Genomic DNA, 27,177 nt, shown 5'->3' on the forward strand with positions numbered 1-27,177 from the left:
ACACACACACACACACACACATCTTGGGCTCTATTTGTTACTACCACTGGATCAGTAGAACCCTTTCTGGGAGTCTACAAAGTTGTCTTCCCTAAGCTGTCCTTAAATGTGCTACATTTAAGAATTTGAAATGGCCTACTTGTTTTTGCTGATTTTTCTGCCTTTCTAATGGTGTTTATAAAGAAATCTCACATTGAAAGTGTTCAGGGTGTGCCTTTATTAAATCACAAAAAAGCAAGAAGTGAGTAGTTTTTGTGCCACAACTTGCCTATTTGAAAATACTTTATTTTCTATAGGTCTCTGTTTCTAAAATAGGAACTAGTTCAAAACAGGACAGTCAGTGGTGGGAGGCTGGATTGTACTTCATCCCTACCCTGCATTCCTCTCATAAAGCAAGGGACAGGGGATAGCCACTAGACTGGTTCATCAGTCTGAGGGGCACTTTATTAAAAAGCTTTGGTTTGAATTTCCCTAGGTATAGGTTGCTTATATGGCTCAGAGTAACTTCTCTCTTGTGAGTGCTGGGAGCATAGGCAGAGTCCTTCACCAGCAAGGTCAACCTAAAGTCACTACAGAGGTAACAGCAAGGAGTCACAGGTAGTCAGCCCTTTATGCACTGAATACAAGGTTGGCTTTCAGGATCTTGGAGCTCCTCCCTCATCCAGAATGCCACACTGCTCCATTCATCTTACCAATTTGGTTGTCCTTTCTTGGCATCTTTGCCAAACTCTGTCACATGGTAACTTGTAGTCTGGGGTGATAGAGACTGGATCACTCCGAGGGCTGGAACAGGATTACAGATATGGAGACTATGATCCAGAAAAGAATGGGGGATAATGACTTGATTTTAGATGACAAGATAACTATGAATTATTCACTAGGCTGGTGATTGACAGCTGAAAAGTCTGTGTGCATAAGAAAAAATTTTATGGAATTTAATGTGCTCAGGAATATAATTATGTTTGTGTAGCTCCAAACACAAATAATTTTGAAATCCAAGGAAGGTGATATTAAGAAGCATTCTTAGAAACAGCTATGAACATATGCTTAGTCGATTAACATCTGGGTATCAACAATAGCCATTCTTCTAGCTAGCCTGGAGAAAGACCTCTATGGGGACAGAAAAGCTGGTGTAGGGTTTATGCTCAAATCGAAGGCAGATGGAAATTCTAATACATAAAGCAGTAAAGGGCACAATAACCAAGTCAAAACATTCATCTCACTCATTCAGTGTTGAAAGAAAGTGCAGGCCTGAGGTCAGCACATGCACTGAGTTTGTCTGTGATGCGACCTTCGCATGATAGCCTGAGCCTTTGTGGTAACAGACTTCGCCATACTTGCATACACATAGCTCACGCAAAGCTTTGTTTATTTGAAGCAGCCTAAGATCCACCCAAGATGTCTTGATGCCTCACTCTGTCAAAGGCGCTTCAGCATCACAGATGGAAACTCTAAACAGTACCTAAAACATCAAAGGAAATGGTGGCTGCCTCAGGCTGGGGAAAGGGATGTGAAAGAAAGACTATGTAATCAATAGAGGGTTTTACTTTGCAGTAGTGGAAATGAAAGAAGTGGTTGTAGTACAATTAAAAAGCCAATGTACTAAATACAACTGACTTGTTCACTTTAATAGTGATGTGTGTGTGTGTGGGGGATACTGAGGATTGAACTCAGGTCTCTGCACTTAGTGATGTGGGGGGGAGGGGGTTACCAAGGCTTGAACTCAGGTCTCTGTGCTTAGTGATGTGGGGGGGGGGTTACTGAGGATGAACTCAGGTCTCTGGGCTTAGTGATGTGGGGGGGAGGGGGTTACCGAGGCTTGAACTCAGGTCTCTGTGCTTAGTGATGTGTGTGGGGGGGTTACTGAGGATTGAACTCAGGTCTCTGTGCTTAGTGATGTGGGGGGGGGATACTGAGGGTTGAACTCAGGTCTCTGGGCTTAGTGATGTGGCGGGGGAGGGGGTTACCGAGGCTTGAACTCAGGTCTCTGCATTTAGTGATGTGGGAGGAGAGGGGGTTACCGAGGCTTGAACTCAGGTCTCTGCGCTTAGTGATGTGGGGGGGGATACTGAGGCTTGAACTCAGGTCTCTGCGCTTAGTGATGTGGGAGGGGAGGGGGTTACCGAGGCTTGAACTCAGGTCTCTGCGCTTAGTGATGTGGGAGGGGAGGGGGTTACCGAGGCTTGAACTCAGGTCTCTGTGCTTAGTGATGTGGGGGTGGGGGGTTACTGAGGATTGAACTCAGGTCTCTGCGCTTAGTGATGTGGGGGGGGTTACTGAGGATTGAACTCAGGTCTCTGTGCTTAGTGATGTGGGGGGGGATACTGAGGATTGAACTCAGGTCTCTGCATTTAGTGATGTGGGGGGGGAGGGGGTTACCGAGGCTTGAACTCAGGTCTCTGCATTTAGTGATGTGGGGGGGGGGGGAGAGGGTTACCGAGGCTTGAACTCAGGTCTCTGCACTCAGCTCTGCCCTTCAGCCAGGCCACAGCCCTTCAGTTTGCACTTAGGGCCTTGAGCTTTTGCCAACTTTGAACTTCTCTCTTACTATGCCAGCTCTCGAGTACCTGGGATTAGAGGTGTGCCCCACAACACTAGGCTTCTTAAAATGTCAAAATTTGAAGCCAGGCACTATGAGGCATGCCTTGACCCTCAGGACTTAGGAGGCTGAGGCAAGAGGATGGCAAGTTCAAGGCCATCCTGGCCAACATAGTAATATCCCATGTAGAAGAATAAACTAGGACAGGATATAGTAGAGTAAATAGAATGGCAAATTTTGTCTTATGTCAACTTCACCTCACTAAATTACTGTAAAAAAGTATCAAGAGAGACAACCGTACTGAATCTGAAGCGCATTCTGCTGTTTGGTGCCATGTGCCGCACTGTGGAACTTTGCTGCCGGCAGGGCAGGCTCAGACATGCAGGCTTACCCATGGGGAAAGGGGGAAATTTGCAACAGCACCATCAGAGGCATAAGTGCATGAAACTGAAAATATAAAAGGAAGAGACCTAGAAAGTGTAATTACCTTCCACTTCACAGCCCAGCAGCTCCATCCTTAGCCCTAGTCCACCATGAGTGGCTCTCTCGGGGTAGATTCTGATGAATCGTGTGGAAAGAGGAGGGAATGTTCGGAGCTCAGGTGTGTCATAGTTGATGTTTCCTTCAAAACTCTGTGAAGCAGAAACAATTCCAATTATTTAGGCAAAAATAACCCACCACACAAACCAAACTTCCCTTTTCGTGAATGTTTCTTCCCTGTGAAAGTGAGTCAAAACCTTTTTCTCTGTACTCCCAGTGTTCAGTAATTGAGCTATAAACAAACTGCAAATGGGTAAGTTAAGAGAAGAAAAATTGTATCAACAATCACATATATAAGGGTACTGCGGGCCTGTAAACTGCCTATCTGCAGATCTAGAAGCTCTTATAACTTTCCACTAAGGAAAAGAGTGTTGGCAATTTAGGGGTTAACAAAGAACATTGGGGGGGGGGGTGAGAAAAGCAAGCAGCAGCCTCTACTGAGTCTGTCTGGGGGAGGTAGCCACACATTGTCCTCCAGTGTCTTGCTGTGACAGTGTCTTAGGCCTCTTTGAGTGTGGAGATTCCTAGGACAGATTCGAGATCACTGACTTCAATTTGGAGGCTCTCTGTTTTGGGCTGATGAGGGAAAGTTCTACCCTGTATTTACTGTACCTTGGGTGCCCTAAGTTTGAAGGCTGAGGGGAAATAGCTGGAGCTGTATTTCCTGAATGCCTGTACTGCCTTCAGGATCCTTAATGGGGCAGAGAAATGAGCCCAATTCCAGCATCTTGCAAATGGCTGACATTTCTCTCATAAATGGGAAAGGGGGAAAAAAGGCGGTGACAGATGTCATTTCCAAGGAAGCTCGAGGTCCACACTGAAGCTGCACAGAAGCTGAGGGTTTAATAAGGTGCTTTACATGATATGTTGATAAGCTTTGCAGAAGTGACACTGCTATCACTTCTTTGGGATGGAGGAAGAAACTCAGGAAAAGAGCTGCCATTCTCCAGAGCTTATACCACATTTTCAATAAGTAGTCGGGTCACCTTCTCTCAAACGCCAGGGCCCTAGTTTTGTCAAAGTGTAGTATTAAATTCCTAAAAAAAGGCGATAATAAGCTTTAATAGTGTTGGATATGACCCCAGAGCCTCTTGCATGCTAGGCAAGCAATCTACCACCCAGCTACTCCCAAGCTAGAGATAGTAAATTTAATAGTTTACAAATCTGTATTTCATGAACTTGGCCCATGCCTACTGATTGAGATCTCTGTTCAAGTCATACTGTAGTTGGAGTTGTTTGTAGCTAAAGAACAAAACAAAACCTGGTGTCAGGAAAGAGGCAGTGTTCTGGCTACAAATGGCATTGAGTCTTGGTTGAATGGCAGGGAGCCCTGGTACCTCCTTTGATTATATCACCAACTTGAAGGCACTGTGAGATTATTCAGGAACTTGGCTGCTCTCTTGTAGTAAGTCTGCTGAATTATTTCATTTCCCTTGATACACCAACAGCAAAGTCAGACTTTTTCATAAGAATCATAAGAAACAGAGTGATGTCTACATCTACTTTCTTTTTTTAAAAAAATGGCTAGTGCTCGGCCTACTTGTTTTCCCAGCAACACTTGAGAAGGGATAAAGGGGAGGAAGATTAAAACGATTAATAATCCTTTATCATTTGGGCTTTACCTTTATTGGAGTAATGTGTGGTTCTAAGTATTTAAAATATACAAATTCATTTAGTCCTCAAAACAACGTTATGTGGCAAATTCTGTTATTATCTTTCTTTTACATATAACTGAGGCACCGAGTGGTCAAGAAATTTCTTCATGGCCATTAAAATGACAAGAGGAAGAGCCAAAATTCAACCATAGGTGGACTTAACTGATGCCTTAACTATATTACTAAGATGACTCTACTTTCAGAAATCAGGCAGTGTACTCTCCTATTTATTTTAATGTTTTTGAGAGGGGTGTCTCCTGACGTTACCCAGGCTAGATTTGAACTTTTTAAGCTTAAGTGATCAATTGCCTGTTTTTCACATCTATCTGGAACTATAGCTAACACCAGTGAGCACAGACTCTATTTTCTTCCTCTCAATAGGTGAGAACTCTTTATGTCCAAGAACACACATTTGGTTTTATAAATTTGTCTTTAATTTGTTGTACATGGGATATTCCAACTTGCATGAGATGGAGTGTCTGACCCGCCCTGCAGATTACCAGTCATGAATGGGAATCAGGCTCATTGGCTGGATCAAGACACCCTACAGCAGTCAAAGATTTGGTCATTCAGCGCTAGATGTCTTGACAGAGGAAGCATGCAGGTGGACACAGACAGGTTCAATAGCAGAATATAAGCAGGGGTTTTCTGAGCTTTATAAATAAACTCATTGGCTTTTTTTTTTCAACACAGAAAACCTGCTAGGAATCCGAAAACGCTCCCATGTAGCTGCCTCTTATAATTAATTTCCTTTTTTCAAGAGCAAGTTCACTATCGAATCCTGCAACTATGAATAGAATTTCAGTTGCTGCTAGCAATTGAGAATTTGATACACATTATTGTTGGGCCCACTGAAGCTGTTGTTAGTATGATGTGAACTATAATAAAAATACCATAATATAGCTCTGTCCACATTAGCAAGGCTCTGAAGATGGAGGAACAAAGCCCAGGTATCGATGGCACCCAAATTTCCTCTGTCAATTTTAATTGAAGCAAAGAAATAGCTCAGTGTGAATATATTACAAAAGCTGACTGTGGTAAGATTGGGATATTAGCAATCTAACTCACATGGACCTGGCTAGCGTCAACTGCAGAAGCAAATTGTGGGAACCACTCGTTTGTGTCCTATGACTCATGCTGCAGATGATCACCTTTGCTCCTCTTCTGTTCTAGAGAAGTCCATGAATCCAGACCCTGTCAGGCCCTGATCCTCATGGCTGCTTAGAACAGGAGAGAGGAAAAGAGCAGAGAGGATCTTAACCCATCAAACTACTGTTTCTTTAGAGATTCTGTTTCAATGGAAAGGTGGGTTAGGGATCAAGGTTAAGCCCTACACAAATAAATTAGACACTTTCGTGGTTTTAAGTATCATAGGGAGTTGTAATAGGTATTTTAGGACTAAAATCCAACATATTCAATCAGTCTGCGGTGGAGGATTTTGTTAAAGTTAAAACATGTGTCTTGGGTCTTATGAAATCTGATACCCACTTTACTATGATGGAGTAATGGCCTCCGACTCAGCTGCAGACGCAGGTTAGATAACAAGGATGGGAAGCATTTGATTTATCCTATCAGAACCATGTGGCAGCTGGGCGCCAGTGCCATGCACCTGTAACCCTAGCTACTCAGGAGGCTGAGGTTTAGAGGACCCCAGTTCAAAACCAGCCTGGGTATAAAAAAAAGTCTGGAAGACTCCATCTCCAAAATAACCAGCAAAAAGATCTGGGCTAGGGGCAAGATTCAAGTGGTAGAGGATAAATTGACCTTATGGCCCCAAGTTCAAATACTAGTACTAAAAATAGAAAAACAGCAACTGGCAGTTTGTTTTCTTTCTCAGAACCCCCATATTTAAGAACATATCACCTCAGGACACCCTGCCATCAGCAGCCACAGGAAGTGGACGATCCAGAGCTTATCTACACCCTGGCGTACATGAAGTCATAGCGCCTGCTTCCACTCTGCAGAAAACATGCATGTGCAGGAAGCTCCCGGTTCTGGGGTTTCCTTTATACTTCCTTTTGTTTGTGTGTGTGCTGGTACTGGGACTTGAAGTTAGGGCCTAGGTAGTGTCCCTTAGCTTTTTCACTGAAGGCTGGCACTCTACGTCATGAAGCACATTCCCATTTCTGCCTTTTTGGTCTCATGGACTTTGCTGCCCAGTCTTTGAATGACAATCCTCAGATCTCATCCTCCTGAGTAGCTAGAAATACAGGTGGTTCTTTATACCGTCGAGAGGTAGACATAGAGGCTGAGGATTAGAGTTTATGAAATGTGTAGAAGAAAGTCGACACATATAGGTAATGTAATAGCAAAAATGTTTAGGAAGCCACACATTAACACAGCAAGCAATTCTTATATTTCCCCTAATATAGGTTCTGCCAGCCTGTAATCTGTGAGGTCACAATGGTCTCTTCTGACCACCCCTATCTGAAGGAGTAAGAGCTGGCAGCAGTGCTTGGATCATTTCCTGCCTGCAGTACCTTGGCCTACATCATCATACCTGACCATACTCCCACACTTGCTTGGATGGATAGAAGAATAATATTCCCACCACTGAACTATGAATGACGTTCACAGGAGGGGCAGGTTCTGCGCAAAGCAGGGTGGAAAGGCTGAGACGAAAAGGCCAGTTGTGTTGATTGGCAAGTATCATTTGCCAAATGCCATTTCCACATTGTGAATAGACCTAAACTGCTGATTTTCTCTGGGGAGGATCCTTACTTTAATCCTAAACCACCAAGAACACTCGTGTAGCTCCTCTGTAAGATGGTAAGATGTGCTCAAGAAAAACAAATGTAACAGCCTAAGTGAAATAATGACCAAAGCATATTTGCTGGGTTAAAAAAGTATACCCTATGTTTGTGTGACTGCTGGAATCTTTTTATATTGAGATTCCTTTCTCCTTTCATTGAATTATCAAGAGCCAATTGAACTTTTGAAAGTTATAAATGTATTAAAACCACACACAGCATTGTTCACAATAGCTAAAAGATGGGAGCAATCCAAATGTTCATCGGTGGATGACTGAATGAAGAGCATGTGGTTTAGACATAATGAATAGTCAGCCTTCCAAAGACATTGATACAACATGGATGGGTCTTGGTGGTATCATGCAGCTCCTCTAGAAATAAACACTATACAACTCACATGAGCCTTTAGTGGAGTAAAGTTCATCTAGATGAAAGTGAAGTGAATGGTGGCTTTGGGGATCATAAGGGAGAAATGAGTGATTGTGACTGAATGGCTACACATTTCAGTTGCACAACATGAGAAAGCTCAGAGACTGCATAACCATCTGACTATACTTGATCCTTCTGTACTGAATGCTTAGAAAGGCTGAGATGACAAATTACACTAAGTGTATTCCATCACAATTGCTCTCTGTGTGTGCGTGAGAGAGAGAGAGAGAGAGAGAGAGAGAGAGAGAGAGAGAGAGAGAGAGAGAGAGAGAGAGAGAGAGAATACTGAGGTTTGAATGAAGGCCTTGCACTCTCCTTGGCTTCTGGCTCAAGTCTGGTACTCTGCTACTTGAGCCACACTTCCACTTCTGGATTTTGCTGGTTAATTGTAGATAAGAGTCTCACCAACTTTTCTACTGGGGCTGGCTTGGAATCTCAGTCTCCTGAATATTACTAGTACAGCCTGATCCACCTTTGCCTGGCTTTCCATCACAACTAAAATTTTTTTTAAATGTCATGGGCTGTGTTTCAGTAATGGAGTGCTTGACAAGCAGCTCAAGGCCCTGAGTTCACAGCAAAAATACACTTATACCAGGTAGATGAGAGAAGGGACAACTGACTGACTAGTGTGGAGGTGGCTGAGGGTTCTTATAGGTTAATGTCTTGAAATCACAGCTCTTTGTCCCTGCAGGGGTCTCCTGGCTGAGGGTGTGGTCTGTGGGCCTTCCCCACAGGGAAAGCAAGGGGTCCAGGAAAGCTGTGCTTTGCCATGTTAACTTCATAGACATCATTACCAACACCAAGGACCTGTTAGTCCTAGAGCGAGAGGTGTTGCTGACAAAACCAGAATGAGTACTCAGAGAAATGCTGCAAGCCCTCGGCTTCAGTCCACGGCATGAGAAATGACTTGGGCACAGGTGTGGTTGGGGCCCAGGGCCTCACCTTAGCCTTGCGCTTGCTGTCATCCATGATCATTTTCCAGTCTGAGCCGTTGTTGCTGTAGCCAATCTTGAACTTCCTCATGAAGACTTTGTTCTCGCGGTGCTTCCCACCCTGGATGATGATGCCTCTCACTATCTTCTCCTCCCCCAGGTCCACTTGCAGCCACTCGTTGTTGTATGGGTAGGGAGCCGATGGCAGCTCCCAGCCGGAGCGACTGGTCACCAGGCGGGTGTTTTCTGGCACCCAGTTTCTGTTCCCTTGGTTGGAAGCTGTAATCTGGGCATCGGAGATAAGTCCAGACACCATACCTAGCATTCCAGAGCATGGGTAATCTAGGAGGTAGAATGAACCAGAGAAGGTAAACTTACCTTCTGGAAGATGCAATGCTTAAAGAGAAAATACAACCAACTAAATAATCATCCCATACCCATTCATAGAAAAGGATCCGTCTCTTGATTATTTCACCTTAAAACACAGTCTTCTCTCCTGAAAACAATTCTTTTGTTCTTTTAGAATCTCCCTTCCCCAAATTCACATCTCAGCAAAGAAAATCTTAACAAAGAACACACTCCCTTCCACCCATTTTGTAGAGTTGAACCATGGAGGCTCTGTCTGCATTCAGGTTATCCTTGGGGCAAAGACAGACAACTGCCCTGAAGGAGTTCATCATTTACAGAGGGTTGAAGATATATGAAGGGCAAAGCCGGATACATATGGTGGAGGTGCTTTCACACACATGTATGAAAACACAATGGTGAAACCTGTTGAAATCGTTTAGAAGGAGAGCAGGAGAGGAGAGTGGGGTGGGGTGGGGGGTCTTGAATTTGATCCAGAAGTTGTCCTCTCCCTGCCCACTGGTTACTGTACAGGAATCCCACACAGATGTTCCACTGCGACCTCAAGGTGGGGTGTGCAGTCCTGTCAGTCCTTTCCCTCCACACGGTATCCTATGCTGAGGACTATAGCTTACGTATGTGTGTAGGTATGTATGTATGCACATAGGTATGTATTGTGCTAGTACTGGGTCTTGAACTCAGGGCCTCATCCTCTTGCTTGGCTTGTTCACTTAAGACTGATACTCTACCACTAGAGCCACAGCTCCACTTCTGGCTTTTATTTCCTTCTTTCTTTGTTTTTGTTGTTTGGGGTTTTTTGGTAGTCAATTGGAGATACGAGACTCAGGGATTTTCCTCCCCAGGCTGGCTTTGAACCACAAACCTCAGAGCTCAACCTCCTAAATATACAGGGTTACAGATGTGAATCACCAGCTCCTGGCTTTACTCATTTTCAAAGTTTCTTCATTTATTCAGTTTTCCGTTCTGTATCTAGACATGATTTTCCTTGTCTGGGATACTTCATAGAACTCTATCTGCCTCTCGCTCTCTCTTTCTCTCTTTCTTCCTTTTTCCCTTCCCCCCAACCATTTTTTTTTCTTTTTGGTTTGGTGCCAGTTCTAGGATTTGAACTCGGGGCCTGGACCCTGTCCTTGAGCTTTTTAGCTCAAGGTTAGTGTTCTGCTACTTGAGTCACATCTCCACTGTTTCAGTTTTTTGGTGTCTAATTAGAGATATGAGGCTCACAGATTTTCCTTCTCAGGCTGGCTTTGAACTGCAATCCTCAGATCTCAGGCTCCTGAGTAGCTAAAATTCTAAGTGGGAGCCACCGATGCCTGACTTCTGTCTGCATTTTTTACACATTGATGCTGATTCAGTTCTTCAAATCGCTACTTTGTCTTCCTGGATTTTAATTTCTTTGAGAGCAGGAAACAAGTCATATGTTTCTACTTTCTATGACTCCTTGTGAGCTGTTTCGTGTATTGTCATTTTCAACAAATATTTGTTAATGACTAAACTTATTAATTCAATAAAAGGCAGCTGTCATTTTCTCAAGTGCTGTTTCCTGTAATTCAACCATGTATTTGCTCTTAGCTAGAGCAAGAATCTTGTAACTAAGAATAGACTCAGTGAGGACTTAGAAAAGATTCATAAAAATTATTTTGCTGAAAGACTGTGAAACTATAACGTTAAAAATAGAAGTGACTTTTTTTTTGCCACTGTAGTCTTTCATACCTGCTTGATTCAAAACCAGTTTTTTATAAAGGCAATGTTTAGCCAGTAATGGGGACCAGATGTTACTATTTGGAGAAAAATGTAATTAACTGGAATAATGTAAGGAGAACAGAACCTTTGCCAGGTTAATGGCCGTTCTTTAATGCAGAGTTGGTCAGGCTCAGTTTACATTTCCACAAACCTGGTGATATACCAAAGTGTTATCCAGCATAGCCACAGGCCAAAGTTAGAGGGCCACCTCTGGATCTTCCTCATCCAGAAACAAGGAAGAGGCGCTTCCATTTGACTTTGACTAAAAACCACATGACTCTTCTTTTTTTGACTGAGGGAAACATCTTAACATTAGTATAAGATACTACTTTCTCACTAAGTTCTTCTACAGTAGGCCCGACTGAGCAAACCAACCAAGAAACAAAATAATAAGCAAGATTCTTAGCTAAACTACAATTTCAGGAAAGCAATGAATATTTTTTTTAGTATCTTGCATGGAACATCCCTATGTTAAAAATTACTTGTTGCTTATCTGCCTCAAATTGATCTGATAATTGTTTGGAATGCCTAAATCCAGGATGGAAGGCAGAAATGGGCTCTGCACTGGCAGATTCAAGTCAAATTTTGACTGATATTTCACAGTAAAATTTCTGAGCTCAGTTTTCATGGGAAAATTGTGATACACTAGCAGGTCAAATATCCAGTTAACCAGTTTTCCAAGGGTAAGAGATAATGTTTGTGTTTGATGGGGCCAGTGAGGATGGGCCTAACTTAATCTCGTGACTCCAGAAGCAGCTCTGGAGTTGTGGTGTCTAAGGCAGTCTTTGTGACTTAAAATGGAAGTCTATAGCTCCAGAAAGCAGATTTCTGGTTAATGAAACCAAGAGATCAGAGCCCAGGGTATGTTTTCACACATAAAGCAGAACTCTCCAATTTTATGTTCACTATTTTAATGCATTTGTCAAAACAAGAAAACCCACTTTGTCAGAACAACGAAAACAATCCTTGGTCTTGCAGGTATGGAGCAGCTTGGTTTCCACCCCTTGGTTTCTGCATACCTCTTCACAGTGATTCACCACGGTATACTCTGCATTTCCAGGGTGGCTACATACTTTTCCAGATAAAAGGTATGCTAGTGGGAACTGAGCTCAGGGACTTAACACTTGCTCAGCAGGGACTCTACCACGGGTCAAGGCTCCAGCTCCATTTTGTGTTAGTTATTAGAAGTAGAGTCTTGCTTTTAGGCTCGGGTGTCCCCCATGTTTCTGGGAATGGCGGGCACATAACACTGCACTCAGACATTGCACTTGTCCTGTAACTGGGGAAACAAGCATAAGCCACTAAACACACTTAGCTCTTGGTTGAGTTGGAATCTCCTATGCTTTCCTGTCTGGCTGTTTTTGAACTGCAATTTTCTGATCTCTGCTTCCCAAGAAGCTAGATTAGAGGTTTTTGCTACCAAAGTTGGATTGCTTTATTTCTAAAAAGTAATTTCTGAGTAAAATCTGGGCTTAAGCCTAAATTTTAAGCCAGTGGCTCACACGTAATCGTAACTATTCAGGAGGCTGAGATCTGGGGATCATGGTTCAAAGCTAGCCAGGTCAGAACACTCTAGAGACTCTTATCTCCAATTAACCCCCCCACCCCCCAAAAAAAGCTGGAAGTGAAGCTGTGGTTCAAGTGGTAGCATGTTAGCCTTAAGTAAAATAAATAAAAAAAAAAAGAAAAAAACAAAATGAAAAGCAGAGACAACACCCTGAGTACAAGCTCCAGGACCAGTACACCACACACACACACACACACACACACACACACACACACACACACACACACACACACAGAGGTTTAACCTTGGAAACTGTGGAAGTCATGTGACATGCAGTCATAGTAGTTTTTTCATTTCAATTTATTTTAAAATTTAGAGGCCCCTGCTGTCATGAACCTGCCTGTCAAGCAGTGCTACGAAAGTCTTATTCTTTCATTAATCTGCAGTCTGACTTGCACCAGGGCTCTCAAAAAGAAGAAAATGTTTCGGTGCCAGCACCCAAGAAGAAACTATGATGTGATTGTCTATGACATACTCTGCGAGCTAGAACTTTTCCTAGGTTCAATTTTTTTTTTTTTTTTGGCCAGTCCTGGGGCTTGGACTCGGGGCCTGAGCACTGTCCCTGGCTTCTTCCTGCTCAAGGCTAGCACTCTGCCACTTGAGCCACAGCGCCACTTCTGGCCGTTTTTTTTTCTGTATATGTGGTGCTGGGGAATCGAACCTAGGGCCTCGTGTATCCGAGGCAGGCACTCTTGCCACTAGGCTATATCCCCAGCCCCCTAGGTTCAATTTTTGAGTACCCTGTCCTGTTTACTTACTACATACCAACTAGGGAGCCCTTACTTCAAGCCGAGTATTTTACACATATTCCTCATTTAATATCATTCCAGTTGCGTGTGGTTAATCATACAGAGACCAGAGAAATACAACATCTTGTATTCAAGGACTCACTAAATAGACAGTCCTAAGTTTGGACGCGACTGGACATCTTCTGTCCGTGTGTTCGTCTTTGTAGCACATCAGCCTCCCCTGTAATCTGCCCAAATCAATGACAGTGATTTCAGTAGAGATATGTCATGACTAAGAGATTGACACTAGGAGTCTAAACATAATGCCTTATTTTAAAATCATCAAACTACATCAAGAGCTAGTGACTCGCACCTGTAATCCTAGCTACTTAGGAGGTTGAGACATGAAGATCATGAAGCCAGCTGGCTCAGGAAAGTCATGAGATTGTTTGCTCCAACTAACCAGCAGAAAGCCAGTAGGGGAGCCACAGGCCAGGCGGTAGAGGGCAAGCCCTGAGCAAAACTAGTCATGGACAGCGCCCAGCACCTGAATTTAAGCCCTGGTACCAACCTGTATACACACACACACACACACACACACACACAACACATTATTTACTTAACTATAAAATAAACAATGCTAGAAAATATAGGAATATGCGAACCTAGACATTATGTTTAAATAATAATGCCATTTAACTATGGTCAAAAAAATCCAGTGAAGGTGGTATAACATCAGCTCAAGGCCCTGAGTTCAAGCCCCACTACCAGCTCAAATTTTAAAAGGTCTCTAAAAAAATCAAATAAATTGTTTTCTTTCTTTGCTCACAGTTTTAGAATTAACCTTGAAGAAATCCTTGTGAAGACTAAAAATAAATTTGGGTTCAAAAGTATTTTACTTAACTAAGGGGATGTGATATAAATATTTAAGGGACTAGAAATTCAGACTAATACATTCAAGATAAAATAATCCCCTTCCTCTATCTCCTCCTCCTCCTCCTCCACTTCTTCTTCTCCTTCTCCTCTTCCTCCTCCTCCTTCTTCTTCGTTTTAATACAAAGACATGATGAGATAAGATTGGAGAAGTGGGCTAGAAATTTCCACCCAGACTCATGTGACCTTGTTGCTAGGAATTTATGAGTAGCCTCTCAAATAATGCTCTGAAATGACCTAGAACTCTCTGGAATTTAACTACTGCTTAAAATAAAGCCAGCCCCTTTCTTCTTCAGACCCTCTCTACCCAGTTTCTGCTTCCCAGTCCTTGAAATTTCTGTCTTAGATTCTGTTTATTTTATTGTAAGGGTGATGTACAGAAGGGTTACATTACATAAGTAAGGTAGTGAGCACAATTCTTATTGAACATTGTTACCCCTCCCTCATTTTCTCCTACTTTCCCTGCCCCTGACTTCCCTCCCCCTCAAGTTGTTGAGGTTGTTTTTGCCAGTTCTGGGGCTTGGACTCAGGGACTGAGCACTGTCCCTGGCTTCTTTTTGCTCAAGGCTAGCACTCTGCCACTTGAGCCACAGCACCAATTCTGGCCGTTTTCTGTATGTGTGGTGCTGGGGAATTGAACCCAGGGCTTCATGTATAGGAGGCAAGCACTCTTGCCACTAGGCCATATCCCCAGGCAACCTTCCCCTCAAGTTGTAAAGTTCATTTCCCACCTAGTGTCCTGTGAGTATCGCTGTTGCATTGGTTCACCCTTTGTCCTTTGTCTCATCACTCTGTTATTCCCCTTCCTTTCCCTTCCCTAAGTCAGATAAACATATATACAAGACACAGGGTACCAAAATCAAAAACAGTGACAACAGGGGATAAACCAAAGGAGGAAAAAGAGAAGGAAAAAAAGAAATAACTTTGCACAGTACATTACTGTCTTAGATTCTAAGACAATAAATAAGTCACCTTCTGCAATGGAAATAAAGAAAACTGGTACCAAATCACATGTGGTTTTTACTTCCCAAAATGGATCCCACCTTTAACAAATATAATTTTCCTTCCTTCATTATTTTTTCTCCAGATTATTTGTATTTCATCGTAAATTCCCAAAGTGATTTTTTCCCCTTAACAGTCACTGTTTTCTTTCTCCAAAAGCGATCATATTAAGAGAATAAACATTAAAAATGTAATGAGAAATTTTCTCGGTGCTAGAACTGGAGCTTAAACCAAGGCTTAGTGCTCTCACTTTGCTTTTTCAGTAAGACTGAAGCACTACCACTTGAGTTACACCCTCACTTGTGGCTTTTTGATGGTTAATTGGAGAAAAGAGATTCTTGGGACTTTTTTGCCTGGCCTTTTGTGGCTTTGAATTGAACTCAGCCTCCTGAGTTGTTTAGAATTACAAATGTGAGTCACGAGCACCTGGTTAAGTTATTTGCTTTTACTTCAGTGGACCAGTCTATTAATTCTTTTTATATTTTTAAAATTAATATGCAGATTACATTTTTATTGGCTTTCTGATTGTAATCATTTTTTAAATGAAGTTTTGCAATGTATTTACTTAAGAAGAAAGGAATTTGAGTATGACTTCTATTTTATTAGAACATAGAATAATAGCACAATAACATCTCTGGACAAGTCCCAGTAGCATTGAAGGCCAGGAAACCAGGAAGACTTACACCAGGCCCATTCTTTGACCTCTAACTCTGTGCAGCTCTCCCCTACATTTCCAGCCATTTCACTGCTCAGTACTTTGCTTTTCTTTTATCTCTCAAATGGAAGAAATCCACTTATTTATCCCACATTTGACAGGGACTTTTAAAGTCCTGCTGATATTTGAAGAAACAAAGTGAAGATCTAGAAACATCTAGATAAAGAGGATTTCCAATGATAATGTATTCATCAAGGTAAGGACAAAACCCCACAGAAAGTTCTTCAGTAGTTAGGGAGCAAAGGAGAAGTTTTCAGAGGCTAAATGCCTAAACTATAGCTGAGTTTCCCTCTAAGTTTCAAAACTGAGAAAATAATACTATTGGAGAACATGTCATAGAACACTTGTTTATTGTCAATCTACTAAGTGCTAGTCAGCCTGTTGTACTTCTAAAATAGCAGAGATGCAAGGCCTGGTACATGACTTCTTGGAATTTATAGTGCAAAAGGTGGTACTCAAGTCTCTAAGCTACACCAGACTATACTATTGCTTTACATCCACCAATACACCCATTACCATACACAATCTGTGTAGGGTATCTACAAGTATGACTATTTTCCAGGTGGGGTAATTGAGGCTGTGAAATGTAAGGCTATCAACCAAGGAAATAAGACTAGTGAGTGGTAAGGATTTCAAACAAAGAAATTAGACCAGTGAGTGGTAAGGTTGGACTTGAATTCAATTTCTTCAAATCCAAAGTGTATGCTCTTCGTTACCAAACAAAAATGACCCACATTAATACTAAGTTATTTTTCTTGTGTTTAAAGGTTTGCACCCTTTAGAACCATGTGATCTTGGAGCTGTATCTTACCTGTAATCTTGCAGCCATACACTTCAAATCTCATAGATATGCCAGTTTCCCATGTCACGGGTTTAATACGGACAAATCTTGTTATCAGGGGTTTGGGGAAAACTCCAAGCACAACATCTGTGGGGTTGGTGTTTCCCTGAAAGATCTACATGAGAAAACAAAAGGGCTAATTGTGAACAGATTTCATGTATTCAAAACAAATCCAAAAGTCTATTTCCACAAGTGAATTACAGTTTAAACAGTCTATCAAGACAAATGGCATTCATAACTTGTCATATTTTTTCAAATGATGGTAATCAAAAAGAATCACGTCCAGTGTAGAAAGCCATTGTAATCATATCTGCAGCTTTCCGAGAGACTATAGCCTCAGAAACCATTATCGCAGAGGCCACTTGGAGTGATGCTTTATAAAGCTCCTTGTGTGCCTCTCCAGAGCTGACTCAAGTCATCATTCATGGTGGCTCACGGTCTCTTTTTTGTTTTTTTGGTCAGTCATGGGGTTTGAACTCTGGGCCTGGGTGCTATTCCTGAGCTCTTCAGCTCAAGGCTAGTGCTCTACCACTTGAGCCACAGCGCCACTTCCGGTGTTCTGGTGGCTCATTGGAGACAAAAGTCTCACGGACTTTCCTGCCAGGGTTGGCTGTGAACCTCAATCCTTAGATCTCAGCCTCTTAGTAGCTAGGATTACAGACGTGAGCCACTGGTGCTGGGCTTCACAGTGTCTTTAGGTTTCTGTCTGGCTTCAGCAACCTCTCTGTTGTCATTTGTTGTGTCAAAAGACAATAGGTGTAACTGGCTTTGGTAATACGTAATGTCCTCCCCGAGTGGGGAGGGAGGGGCTGGAGGATGAGGAGAGGAGAGCCTAGGCTGCCCAGGCAGTTTGAGAATGAGGTTTCAAGGATGCTGTTCTCACAAGGTCATCGAGTCCACTCCCACGAGGACAACAGTCAGCCAGATGGGCTGCGTACATGTTATGGAGGGGTGCAGTTTGCATATATGGAGGGGGGTGTCGGCCATGTAAGCACACACACCCATGCTGTGCAGCGGAAGCTGGTAATGGTAGGAGGCGGTCCTTGAGGAGGACATGCCAATGTCCCCAAGAGCAAGAAAAACAGTAGAGGGTTGGGTCTGGAATGTTCCAGAATGCAGAGAGAGGGCTGGCAGCAGATATTACGCTCCAGATGGACGATGTCCCAGTGAAAGTCCTCAGCCAAACTGCAAGAATCCTCCTTCCTCACACTTCCTCCCACCCCGGATCCACTCTGCTCTGTGTTCTGGGACCTTCAGACTTCAGAGCAGTACAAAAAGTGGGCGACCTCTGATAGTTCTTTCTGGGCCAGAGACATAGCCCTTGCTTTTTAAAATATAGTGGCCTTAGTAGGGCATCAGTGCTCACACCTGTAATCCTCAAGAGGCTGAGATCTGAGGATCTTGGTTTGAAGCCAGCCTGGGAAGAAAAGCCAGTGGGACTTTTATCTCCATTAAACTACCAAAAACAAACAAACCCAAATAAACCCAGAGTGGAGGTGTGGCTCAAACAGTAGTGCTAGCTTTGAGCATAAAAAGTCAAGGACAGCATCTAGGCCCTGAGTTCAAGCACACACACGTGCACCCTCTCTCTCTCTCTCTCTCTCTCTCTCTCTCTCTCTCTCTCTCTCTCACACACACACACACACACACATTAAAAAGAAAAACACAAAAATGCCTGTAAGATTTAAAGTTCTAGGTGAATTTCCTTTGGCTTACCCTATGTGGTTACTGTATATAATTTTGATACACTGGATATATGCCTACCTGATCTAGGGAAGGGAAAGAAAAATGAGGGTGTAAGATATCACAAAACTGTACTCACTGCCTTATTATGGAACTGTACCCCCTTTGCACAACACCACGTCAATAAAATTTAATTAATAAAAAAAAGTCTGTAAGTCCAGGGTTACTTTTTCTTACTCTTCTTGGTTCTTTTGTTTATAGGTATGTTCTTAGCATGAGTGGGTTTTTGCTTACAACTATAACATGTCATCAGAAATTTACTCCAAAACAAGAGAGCTTGAAACCTGGGTCCCCCAGGGTTGACGGTGAGGGGTTTTCTTCCCCAGGTGGAGAGCAGGCCCCGTATCCTCCAGGGAAAGACAGGCCTGGAACTGCACACCCATCACTTCCTCACAAAGCAGCTCTCCCCCAAAGCCTGCTTCCACCTTGCTTGCCCGAAATGACAGCAGGGGTTTGCCACTAATCAAATGCATGCTTTCAATTCATGCTCTGGAGGCTTTTCTCTGTTCTAGACCTGGAAAGAGAAAATCAGGCCACAAATGCTCAAAAACGAGACAGAGAGATGCTCATTGGCCTCTTTCCAAGCCCAAGCCTTCCAGTTACCTGGACTTTGCTACTGACTCTTACCAGTGTTCTGTGTGCTCCCCTGAGGGCCCCCACAAAAGATGTTTAATGTGGAGGAAACCGTGGGCATGCATTCTCACAAATCTTTTGATTAGTAAATCAAAGCAGTCAGGCTGAGAAAAATGAAAACAAAAACAAAAACCTAGGTTCAAATGACTGAGGGCTGCTCCTAGAGAGTGCTGTGGTCTGGGTTACCGCTATCACTGGAAGCTGGAAGGAGATAGCATAGTATTTGTATGATCTGAAAGGACTCAGCAAAATACCTTTAGTTCTATCAATTCATATCAGAAGCAGCTACATGCATTTGTAAATCACTGGGATCAATGGAAGAAGGGCATTGTCTAAAACAAGCCAGTGGAAGGAAAAAGAAACCTATAAACATGAACAAAGAGACACAGGAATGGGGAAAAAACCAAACCCCTAAACCCCAATCCCCAGTCTCCTACGAGGACACCATCAATGTCCCCACAGGAGGTTTAAAGCAATTCCTGAATGGGTCACTTAATTTCGCTGTATTGACTTTCCTTGGAAATATCTATATCATTTCCTCTTGGTTTCTGGGTCTGAGAACATGAGACCTTTTGGTTAGATTTAAACCTCTAATTGCACTTTTCATTTAAAATCAATTCAAAAATAAACCAGCCAGACAGAAAACTCCAAACAAACAACTAAAAATTGATTATCCATTTAAAAGCCTGAATTGGTTGAGGGTGCGGGAGCGGCTGGCATACTCACGACAGGCTTATTTCCTTCCTTTATGGTGATCCAGTCTTCTCCGTTGGAGCTGATATCTATTTTGTAAGTCTTGACATAGTATTTCTTCTTGGTTTCCTTAGAAATGGCGCCCTGCATCCCTACAGCAGTGACAAAACGCAGGAGTCCCAAGTCTACCTGCAAGGAAAAAGCAATCATGGTCAGCTGGCTGTCTTTGTATCGCAATTACCCACATCATCTTTTGCTCTGAGCTTCACAGTGTCATCTTCACCTCTCTGGGGCCCAAGGGGCCTAATTCGATCTGATGTCAATAGCTACTGACACCACTTATCCCCTTCCTGCTTTAGAAAGGTAAAGGCAGCAGTTGCCCACCTTGGTTTCCACTTTCAAGAAAAAGAAGAGATCTTACAGCCCCCAGTGCTGGTGGCTCATGTTTGTCAGGAACGGTTGAAATCTGAGCAGTGCAGTTTGTAGCCAGCCCTGGGAGAGAAGCCCATGAGATTCTAATTTCTAACCAGCAAAAAGCTGGAAGTGAAGCTCTGGCTTAAGTGGTAGAGCACCAGCTTTGAGCAAAAAGCTAAGGGACAATGCCCAGGTCCAGGGTTTAAGCCCTAGTACCTACGCCAAAAAAGAGAGTAAAACCTTTCTCCATACCACGACTAAGATCATTTGATCCCTGGTGCAAAGGAGAAGAGCAGGATTAACCTTTTATCACTGTATTTTCTAAGTCTGTATACTTTCCAAACAGTACCTTAATATATGTCATTTTACAAACAGAAAATCAAGACAAAGAGAAATGCACCCAGAAAATACTGACCTTTTGGACAATGACTCATATCTAACATCTATCCACCATAATCCACCCCCTTTTAACATAAGGAGCTATCTTTCAACAACCCCCAAGCAACTGCCAATTGATAGTGCATCTCTGAAACCATATAACTTCTCTCTTCATAAGTCGATTGCCTTAGGAGTTTGTTATAGTAACAGAGAGCTCTCTAACACAATGTGGAAGACCCTTCTTGATGATGATTTCCTATAATACCTTTCCTTGCATGCCTTATAGACATTTCCGGTGCAACCAAAATAAAATAGATTCCCTCCCTCCCTCCCTTATTCCTCCCTCCCTCCTTCCCTCCTTTCCTCCTTCCCTTCTTCCCTCCCTCCCTCCTTTCCTTTCTTCCTTTCTTTCTTCTTCTGTCCTGGAGCTTGAATGCAGGCCTGGGTGCTGTCCCTGAGCTTTTGTGCTTTAACCACTAGAAAACCAGAGTGGCACTGTGCATCAAGTGGTAGAGTGCTAGCCTGCTAACCTTGAGCTGAAGAGCTCAAGGACAGCGCCTGGGCCCAGAGTTCAAGCCCCATGACTGACAAAAAAAAAAAAAGAAGCACAAAGATATAGTAAGTGTCTAGTAAAGGACAGAATAATTCTATACTACAGCTGATTAGCATCGACAAGATACTTCAAATCCATAATCACTGTTGACAGGCAATAAAAATGCCATCTCTTTGAAAACAAGCCACAAAAGCAAAGCAAAAAAATACAGCCAACACCTTCACCCCCACTCCCAACTTCTGAACCTTGCTTTCCAGTTGGTACGTGACAACCCAATTTTCAGAAAATATCATTTCCATCAACCCCGCAAGGCCCACAGGCCACGAACACCTAACAAATGTCTGTGTTGTGCACAGCCTGCCAGTGAAGAATGACGGTTGTCTCTCATGGATTGCTTTTCTCCTGAAGGCTCTTGGAGTACGTAAATCAAGTAGTTGCAAACTCACTTCAAAACTGAAGCCACATCAGTAAAACAACGCACTGAATCAGAAAACGGGAGGTGATAGACAGGTATCACATTTAACAGGTGCAAAATATAAAATAGTTGAATTTCAAGTAAGAAAAGTAAATAGTTTAAACTTAGTTGTGTTCCATGTAATACTGGGGATATGCTTATGTTAACAACTGATTTGCTGCTGATTAAAAATTCACACTGAACTGATTATTCACTATTATCTGGCCACCTTAAACCTCACTAGATGCCAGACACATAGGTGAGGTTAAGTTGTTCCAAAACTTCCCAGCTTTCATGACACCGTGATCTGACTGGTACAGCACACTTTGGAGAAGAATTTCAACAATTTTCAAATCCACTCAGAACACAGAGTTTGCCATCTGTCCACTCAGTCAGACCCAATGCCCCATCCACTTTCAAGCTGAAGGGTCCTTACAATGCTGAGGTCCAAGGAAGAAGGAAGCAGAGCTACTTATATAAACCCTTCATGCCAAACTTACAGGTTTGGAAAAATTAAACTCCCCAGAGTGCATACTTCAGCTTAAGATGACTTGAACAAACTCAAGAACTTCATTCATTGGTTTTCCTTTTTATAATTTGTCTTTTAGAGTGAGATTTAGTTACCAGATCAGAAAATAGCTAACTAGTGATTGAATAGAAGAATAGTGATTGAATGGAAGAATTGAGGGCCAAAGTCTCACTCTAAAGAGAAAGGTCAATTAACTAGTGGACAACACAGGAAAATTGTCTAACACTCAGGTCCAAAGGCCTCCAAAGCATGCATGCATCACTTATAAAAAGAAAAATAAAACAGAACAGATCTTTTCTGTTTTCAACAGGAATGTGATATATTAGCCACCTCCCCTTGTAATTACATAAAGTCTCCTGCTGTGTGTTAAAACTCCACACAGTCTCTTTTGGCCATTCTGGGATACTTGAAATTTCATTTCATTTTTCTTCCTAGAATTACCACCACTGGGTTTGGTAAAGATGGATGGTAACTTCGCAAAATGATTAGGCCTGGGGCCCAAACCAGTGCAATTAAAATGGAATCGTTCCTGGAACTCTGAGGAGACAGAGTCTTGCCTGCACTGTGCCTCAGTTTTCCCACTGAGGTTTCTTTTCTTTTCTTTTTTTGCCACACAGACCTTATCTTAGCCCTTCGATGTCTGACAAAGGTGAGACAAGTTGGAGACTGTCTTGTCAAGGAACCTGTCAGGAAACCCAGAGAAGCGGATCATTTTTCTTCCCCTTGGTATACAATTTTATTTATTTGTTACTCATAATTTACTGTGAAGAATTTTATTGTCATTATTTCCATACATGCACAGAGTACACTTTGAACAAATTTGCTAAATCCATCACATTTCTTTTCTTCCCCTCACTTCCATCCTCACCCCTTTTCAAAAACAACCTTCTGTGAGTTTCATCATGCTGAGTGGGTTACACACACACACACACACACACACACACACACACACCAATCTTCCATCTTCTTCACCTTTCCACATTCCCCACCTTTCACCTCTTTCTTTTATGGATCTCTGAATACAGACAATCCCCCTTTATGCTCATAACTCAGGGCCACTATCACAACCACCACCACCACCACCACCACCACCACCACCACCCTTAACATCAGAATTTAAGGTCTGTCTGAACGCCACAAATTAGCAAGATGAGTTTAGCTCATCTAGCTGGACATGATAATCTCCAGATCCCTCCATTTTCCTGCAGGTGACATAATTTCATAATGTCTGGAATGAAGGATTCTGGACTAGGCCATCCTCCAAATTAGCCATTCTAGGATAAGGATTAGTTTGAGCTGAAGGCCATTGAGAGTCAACAGATGCAGGAAGGTTTCCACTTTTTATATGTGGCATAAATTTCCTCCTTCTCCTCCATACTAAGAGTACAATAGCAATCTTTATTACACAGACTGAGATGAGTCTGCATTCATAGATACTACTAAAACAACCTTCTCCCCTCACGCATCCCCAAATCATTTCATTTCCTTCATGAAATAGTCTTACTAACCCAATACCCAAGTCACATCTCCGCAACGTATCTCCTGTGGTTAAAATGGCATATGGTTGCTTCTTTGAGGCTAAACCTCCTTTCTAAGAAGTCTTGGGAACATCAAATTAAAAATATTAATAGTCCAGCTGAGCATTAGTGGCTCATGTCTGTAATCCTAGCTACCTAGTAGGCTGAGATCTGAGGATCATGGTTCACAGCCAGCCCAGGCAAAAAAAATTGTGAGATTCTTAACTCCCCAAAGCCAGAAGTAGAGCTGTGACTCAAGTTGTAGAGCTGCTGCCTTGAGTGAAAAGCTAAAGCACAACACCCAAAGCCTGAGTTCAAGACCAGTACACACACACACACACACACACACACACACACACACACACACACACACACATTAATAGTCTGCATTCTTTTCTGTGGTTAATCTGTTTTCTATCAGTCAATTTTCAGGCTCTAGATACAAAACACAAGTGAATACAGTTTTTTCAAAATCTTTCTCCAGTGTCATAGCTAATCAGAACAGTGGTCTCAATCTATCCATGTTGTCTCTTACTGCATTATCTCCTTCCATTTGTATTATCCAAACACATTAAAATGTTTGTTGTTTCTAAAACAAGATAAGCTTCTTCCATCTGCATGCCTTGACATGTAAAGTTCTTTCTCCCTGAAATATGCCCCCTTTTAACCCAAGATAACCATTTCCTCTTTTTAGCCTCGGAGGCTGAGTCAATCACTTCTACCCTTGTAAATTCAGTGCATAGCTCATGACTGCATCATTAAACTCATCATGTTGAGTTTTCTCTACCTTCTAGACCATTAGGGTTTCTTTTGCAAACATATTTACTTTTCTGTATAGCAAATAAATACTTAAATACAAAAAAATAGAGAAGTAGTAGCTCCATGAAACATGAATGACAAATGATCACTAGGAAGATTCTCCCACTATCTTTTTCCTATGCAAAAGACATGTAAATACTTGTTTTTCTTTTATAAAAGTAAGATCAAATACCCTCTATGCTTGATAACTTGCTCCTTTTCTTTAGTTTTATGGGTATATTTTCATGTCAATAATGTGATTTTTTTTTTTGAGAAAGGGTTTCATTATAAATTCCAGGCTGGACTTGAACTCCAGATTCTCCTGCCTCAGCTTCCTGAGCTGTGGGATCACAGGCACGAGCCAACACATCTGATAAATTATCTTTTTAGTGTGTGTGTGTGTGTGTGTGTGTGTGACTGTCTGTCTGTCTGTGTGTGTCTGTGTGTGTGCACACCAGAACTGGGAACTCAGAGCCTGGGCACTGTCACTTAGCTTTTTTACTCAAGGACAGTGCTCTACTACATGAGCTAGAGCTCCACTTCTGGCTTTTTGGTGGTTAATTGGAGGTTAGTATGTCATGGACTTCTCTAATCTGAGCTAGATTCAGATCTCAATCTTCAGATCTCAGCCTCCTGTGTAGCTCAGATTATAGGCATGAGCCAATGGTACCTGGCCATGTGATCATTTTAAATGTTATCATGCTATGCCATTGTATGATTGGCATATCATAATTTATATAGTCAACCTGATATTGTGAACACTTAGGATATTGGAGTTTACTCAGCCAGATTGACATTATTAATGGACACTTGAATATTACTTAGTGGCTGAGTACTGTATTAAGCAGCTGTGCAATAAAGAGCGGAAAAAAGTGGGGATGCCACACATATAGAGTAATGCAGCTCACAAGAAAAAGTAAAAGTTACCAGGGAATTGAAGGTAAGGGAACTGGAGACATTACAAAGCAGCTCTGATTCCTTAGCTATGCATGGAAAGGTACAGAGAAGGAGGTCATTAGGGACACAAAGGGAAAGAGAGTTCCAGAGAGAAAAATAAGGAATTGCAAAAGTAAGCAAGAGAAAATGAATGACTGACTGAATGGCATGAAACAACCCGCCACATTTTTTTCTCACCATTGCAGACATTCGGGTCTTGGCTTGAAGACACAGGGGTCAGTAGTTATGAGGACTGTCCAAAACCACTCATCAACCATCTTTGTGGTGGTTCAGTTTTGGAAGCCCACATTCCCTGTCATCTTCCTAGACTTGACTGCCACTTGAGATAAGCAGCTGGAAAGACGAAGACTCCAGCCTAGAGCAGACAGCACCCCTGTATTTGGGGCGGGGCTTTCTCCCTAAGTGATGCTTCTTCTCTTCCCATAAAAACCCAGACATAGGATAACCACAGACTATCTGTCTAAAAGTGATGGAACTCCTTTTGAGTTTTAGTGGCTTTCTATTTTTTTCTTTTGTGCCACTACTGGGGATTTGAAATCACACTCTCACTTGGCTTTTTTGCTCAGAGCTGGTGCTCTACTATTTGAGCCCCAGATCCACTTCTGGCCTTTTACTCTTTCATTGGATATGAGAGTCTCATAGACTGTTCTGCCCAGGCTGGCTTTGACCATTATCCTCAGGTCTCAGCCTCCTGAGTAGCTAGGATTACAGGCCTGAGCCACCAGCTCCTATGTAGCACCAAGAACAGAAAGGATTCAACAAGAACAGAAAGGATTCAACAAGACACCTTGTTTCCAATCTCGGTGTAAAATGGAAAGCAGATACATGATGTCCACTTGCATCTTACATTTTCAGTGCTTTACACACAAAGAAGAGGCATTGTTATTCAATGAAAAGGAGGGCAATAGAAGCTCTACATTTGGGGTGAGTAGAAGGACCTTAATAGAAGAAAACAGCTAGCCTAGTCTACTTGTAGGACCCTGAGTCTTGACTACCGGGCCCCCTTCCACGCCCTTTTTTTGTTGTTGTCAGATGTCTAGAGGAATAATCCACACACTCTCTACAGCCATGGCATTGTCTTGCCAGTGACAGAAAATGTATTCCCCCGATAAAGAGAAGCAAGGAGAGGCACACTTTTTGCTGGGAATCACTTGAGGACAGAGCCACATGTTTTTGCATTGTGTAGTAAATCATGCAACAAATTTTGTGCAAACCGCTGGTTAAACAGCAGCGTGCAGCCTTTGAGCCATGAAATGGAGATCATTGCTTCCTCTTATCATACATAACTAGCTATTGGTAATGTCATAATGTGGAAAGCCTCATTTCCAAAATGAAAATCTGTCTTGCTTGATAAAATTCTGTCCAGCAAGCTGGTATTGGCAAGGGAGCGGCTCCCTCCTTTAACAATCCCGAAGCAGGTCAGAATGAGAGCCTGAAAAAATAAAGGACAAAGAACTGAGGTCTGATTAAAAACAGGAAAGTATTTCGGGGGAGGCACTGTGTTGGATTTTCTTTAGTGCATCTCTGATGACTCAAAGGGCTGTTTAATTCATCACTTGACACTGCAAACTAAAGAAAATATTTTTAAGTCATTGTCTCACTTCCTTAGATAAAACACATGTTTTGTGACAGAGACTGAGCCTGTGAACCTCAGGGTCAGTCCAGATTTTGTGTCTTAATTCATGGCACCTGACCATGATGATCCTGAGATCTGGGGTCTTGGGTTTCTTGTAGTTTTCTAAAGGGAATACAGCTCTTATTTAGTTAG

General features: G+C 42.4%; 1 protein-coding gene across 2 annotated transcripts in view; it reads right to left on the reverse strand.

Annotated features, from left to right (window-relative positions):
• Nrp1 (neuropilin 1) overlaps window positions 1-27,177 on the reverse strand; it is a 154,658-nt gene that overhangs the window by 25,875 nt on the left and 101,606 nt on the right. For both annotated transcript variants that reach the window (XM_048367705.1, XM_048367704.1), the window contains exons 7-10: window positions 19,843-19,998; window positions 16,711-16,855; window positions 8,856-9,187; window positions 3,027-3,171 (exon numbers count right to left, since the gene is read on the reverse strand). In XM_048367705.1, coding sequence (XP_048223662.1) covers window positions 3,027-3,171; window positions 8,856-9,187; window positions 16,711-16,855; window positions 19,843-19,998 — 778 coding nt within the window. The remainder of the gene's footprint in view (window positions 1-3,026; window positions 3,172-8,855; window positions 9,188-16,710; window positions 16,856-19,842; window positions 19,999-27,177) is intronic.

The sequence above is a fragment of the Perognathus longimembris genome, chromosome 18 (assembly GCF_023159225.1).
Source record: "Perognathus longimembris pacificus isolate PPM17 chromosome 18, ASM2315922v1, whole genome shotgun sequence".
In the NCBI taxonomy this organism is placed as follows: Eukaryota; Metazoa; Chordata; class Mammalia; order Rodentia; family Heteromyidae; genus Perognathus; species Perognathus longimembris.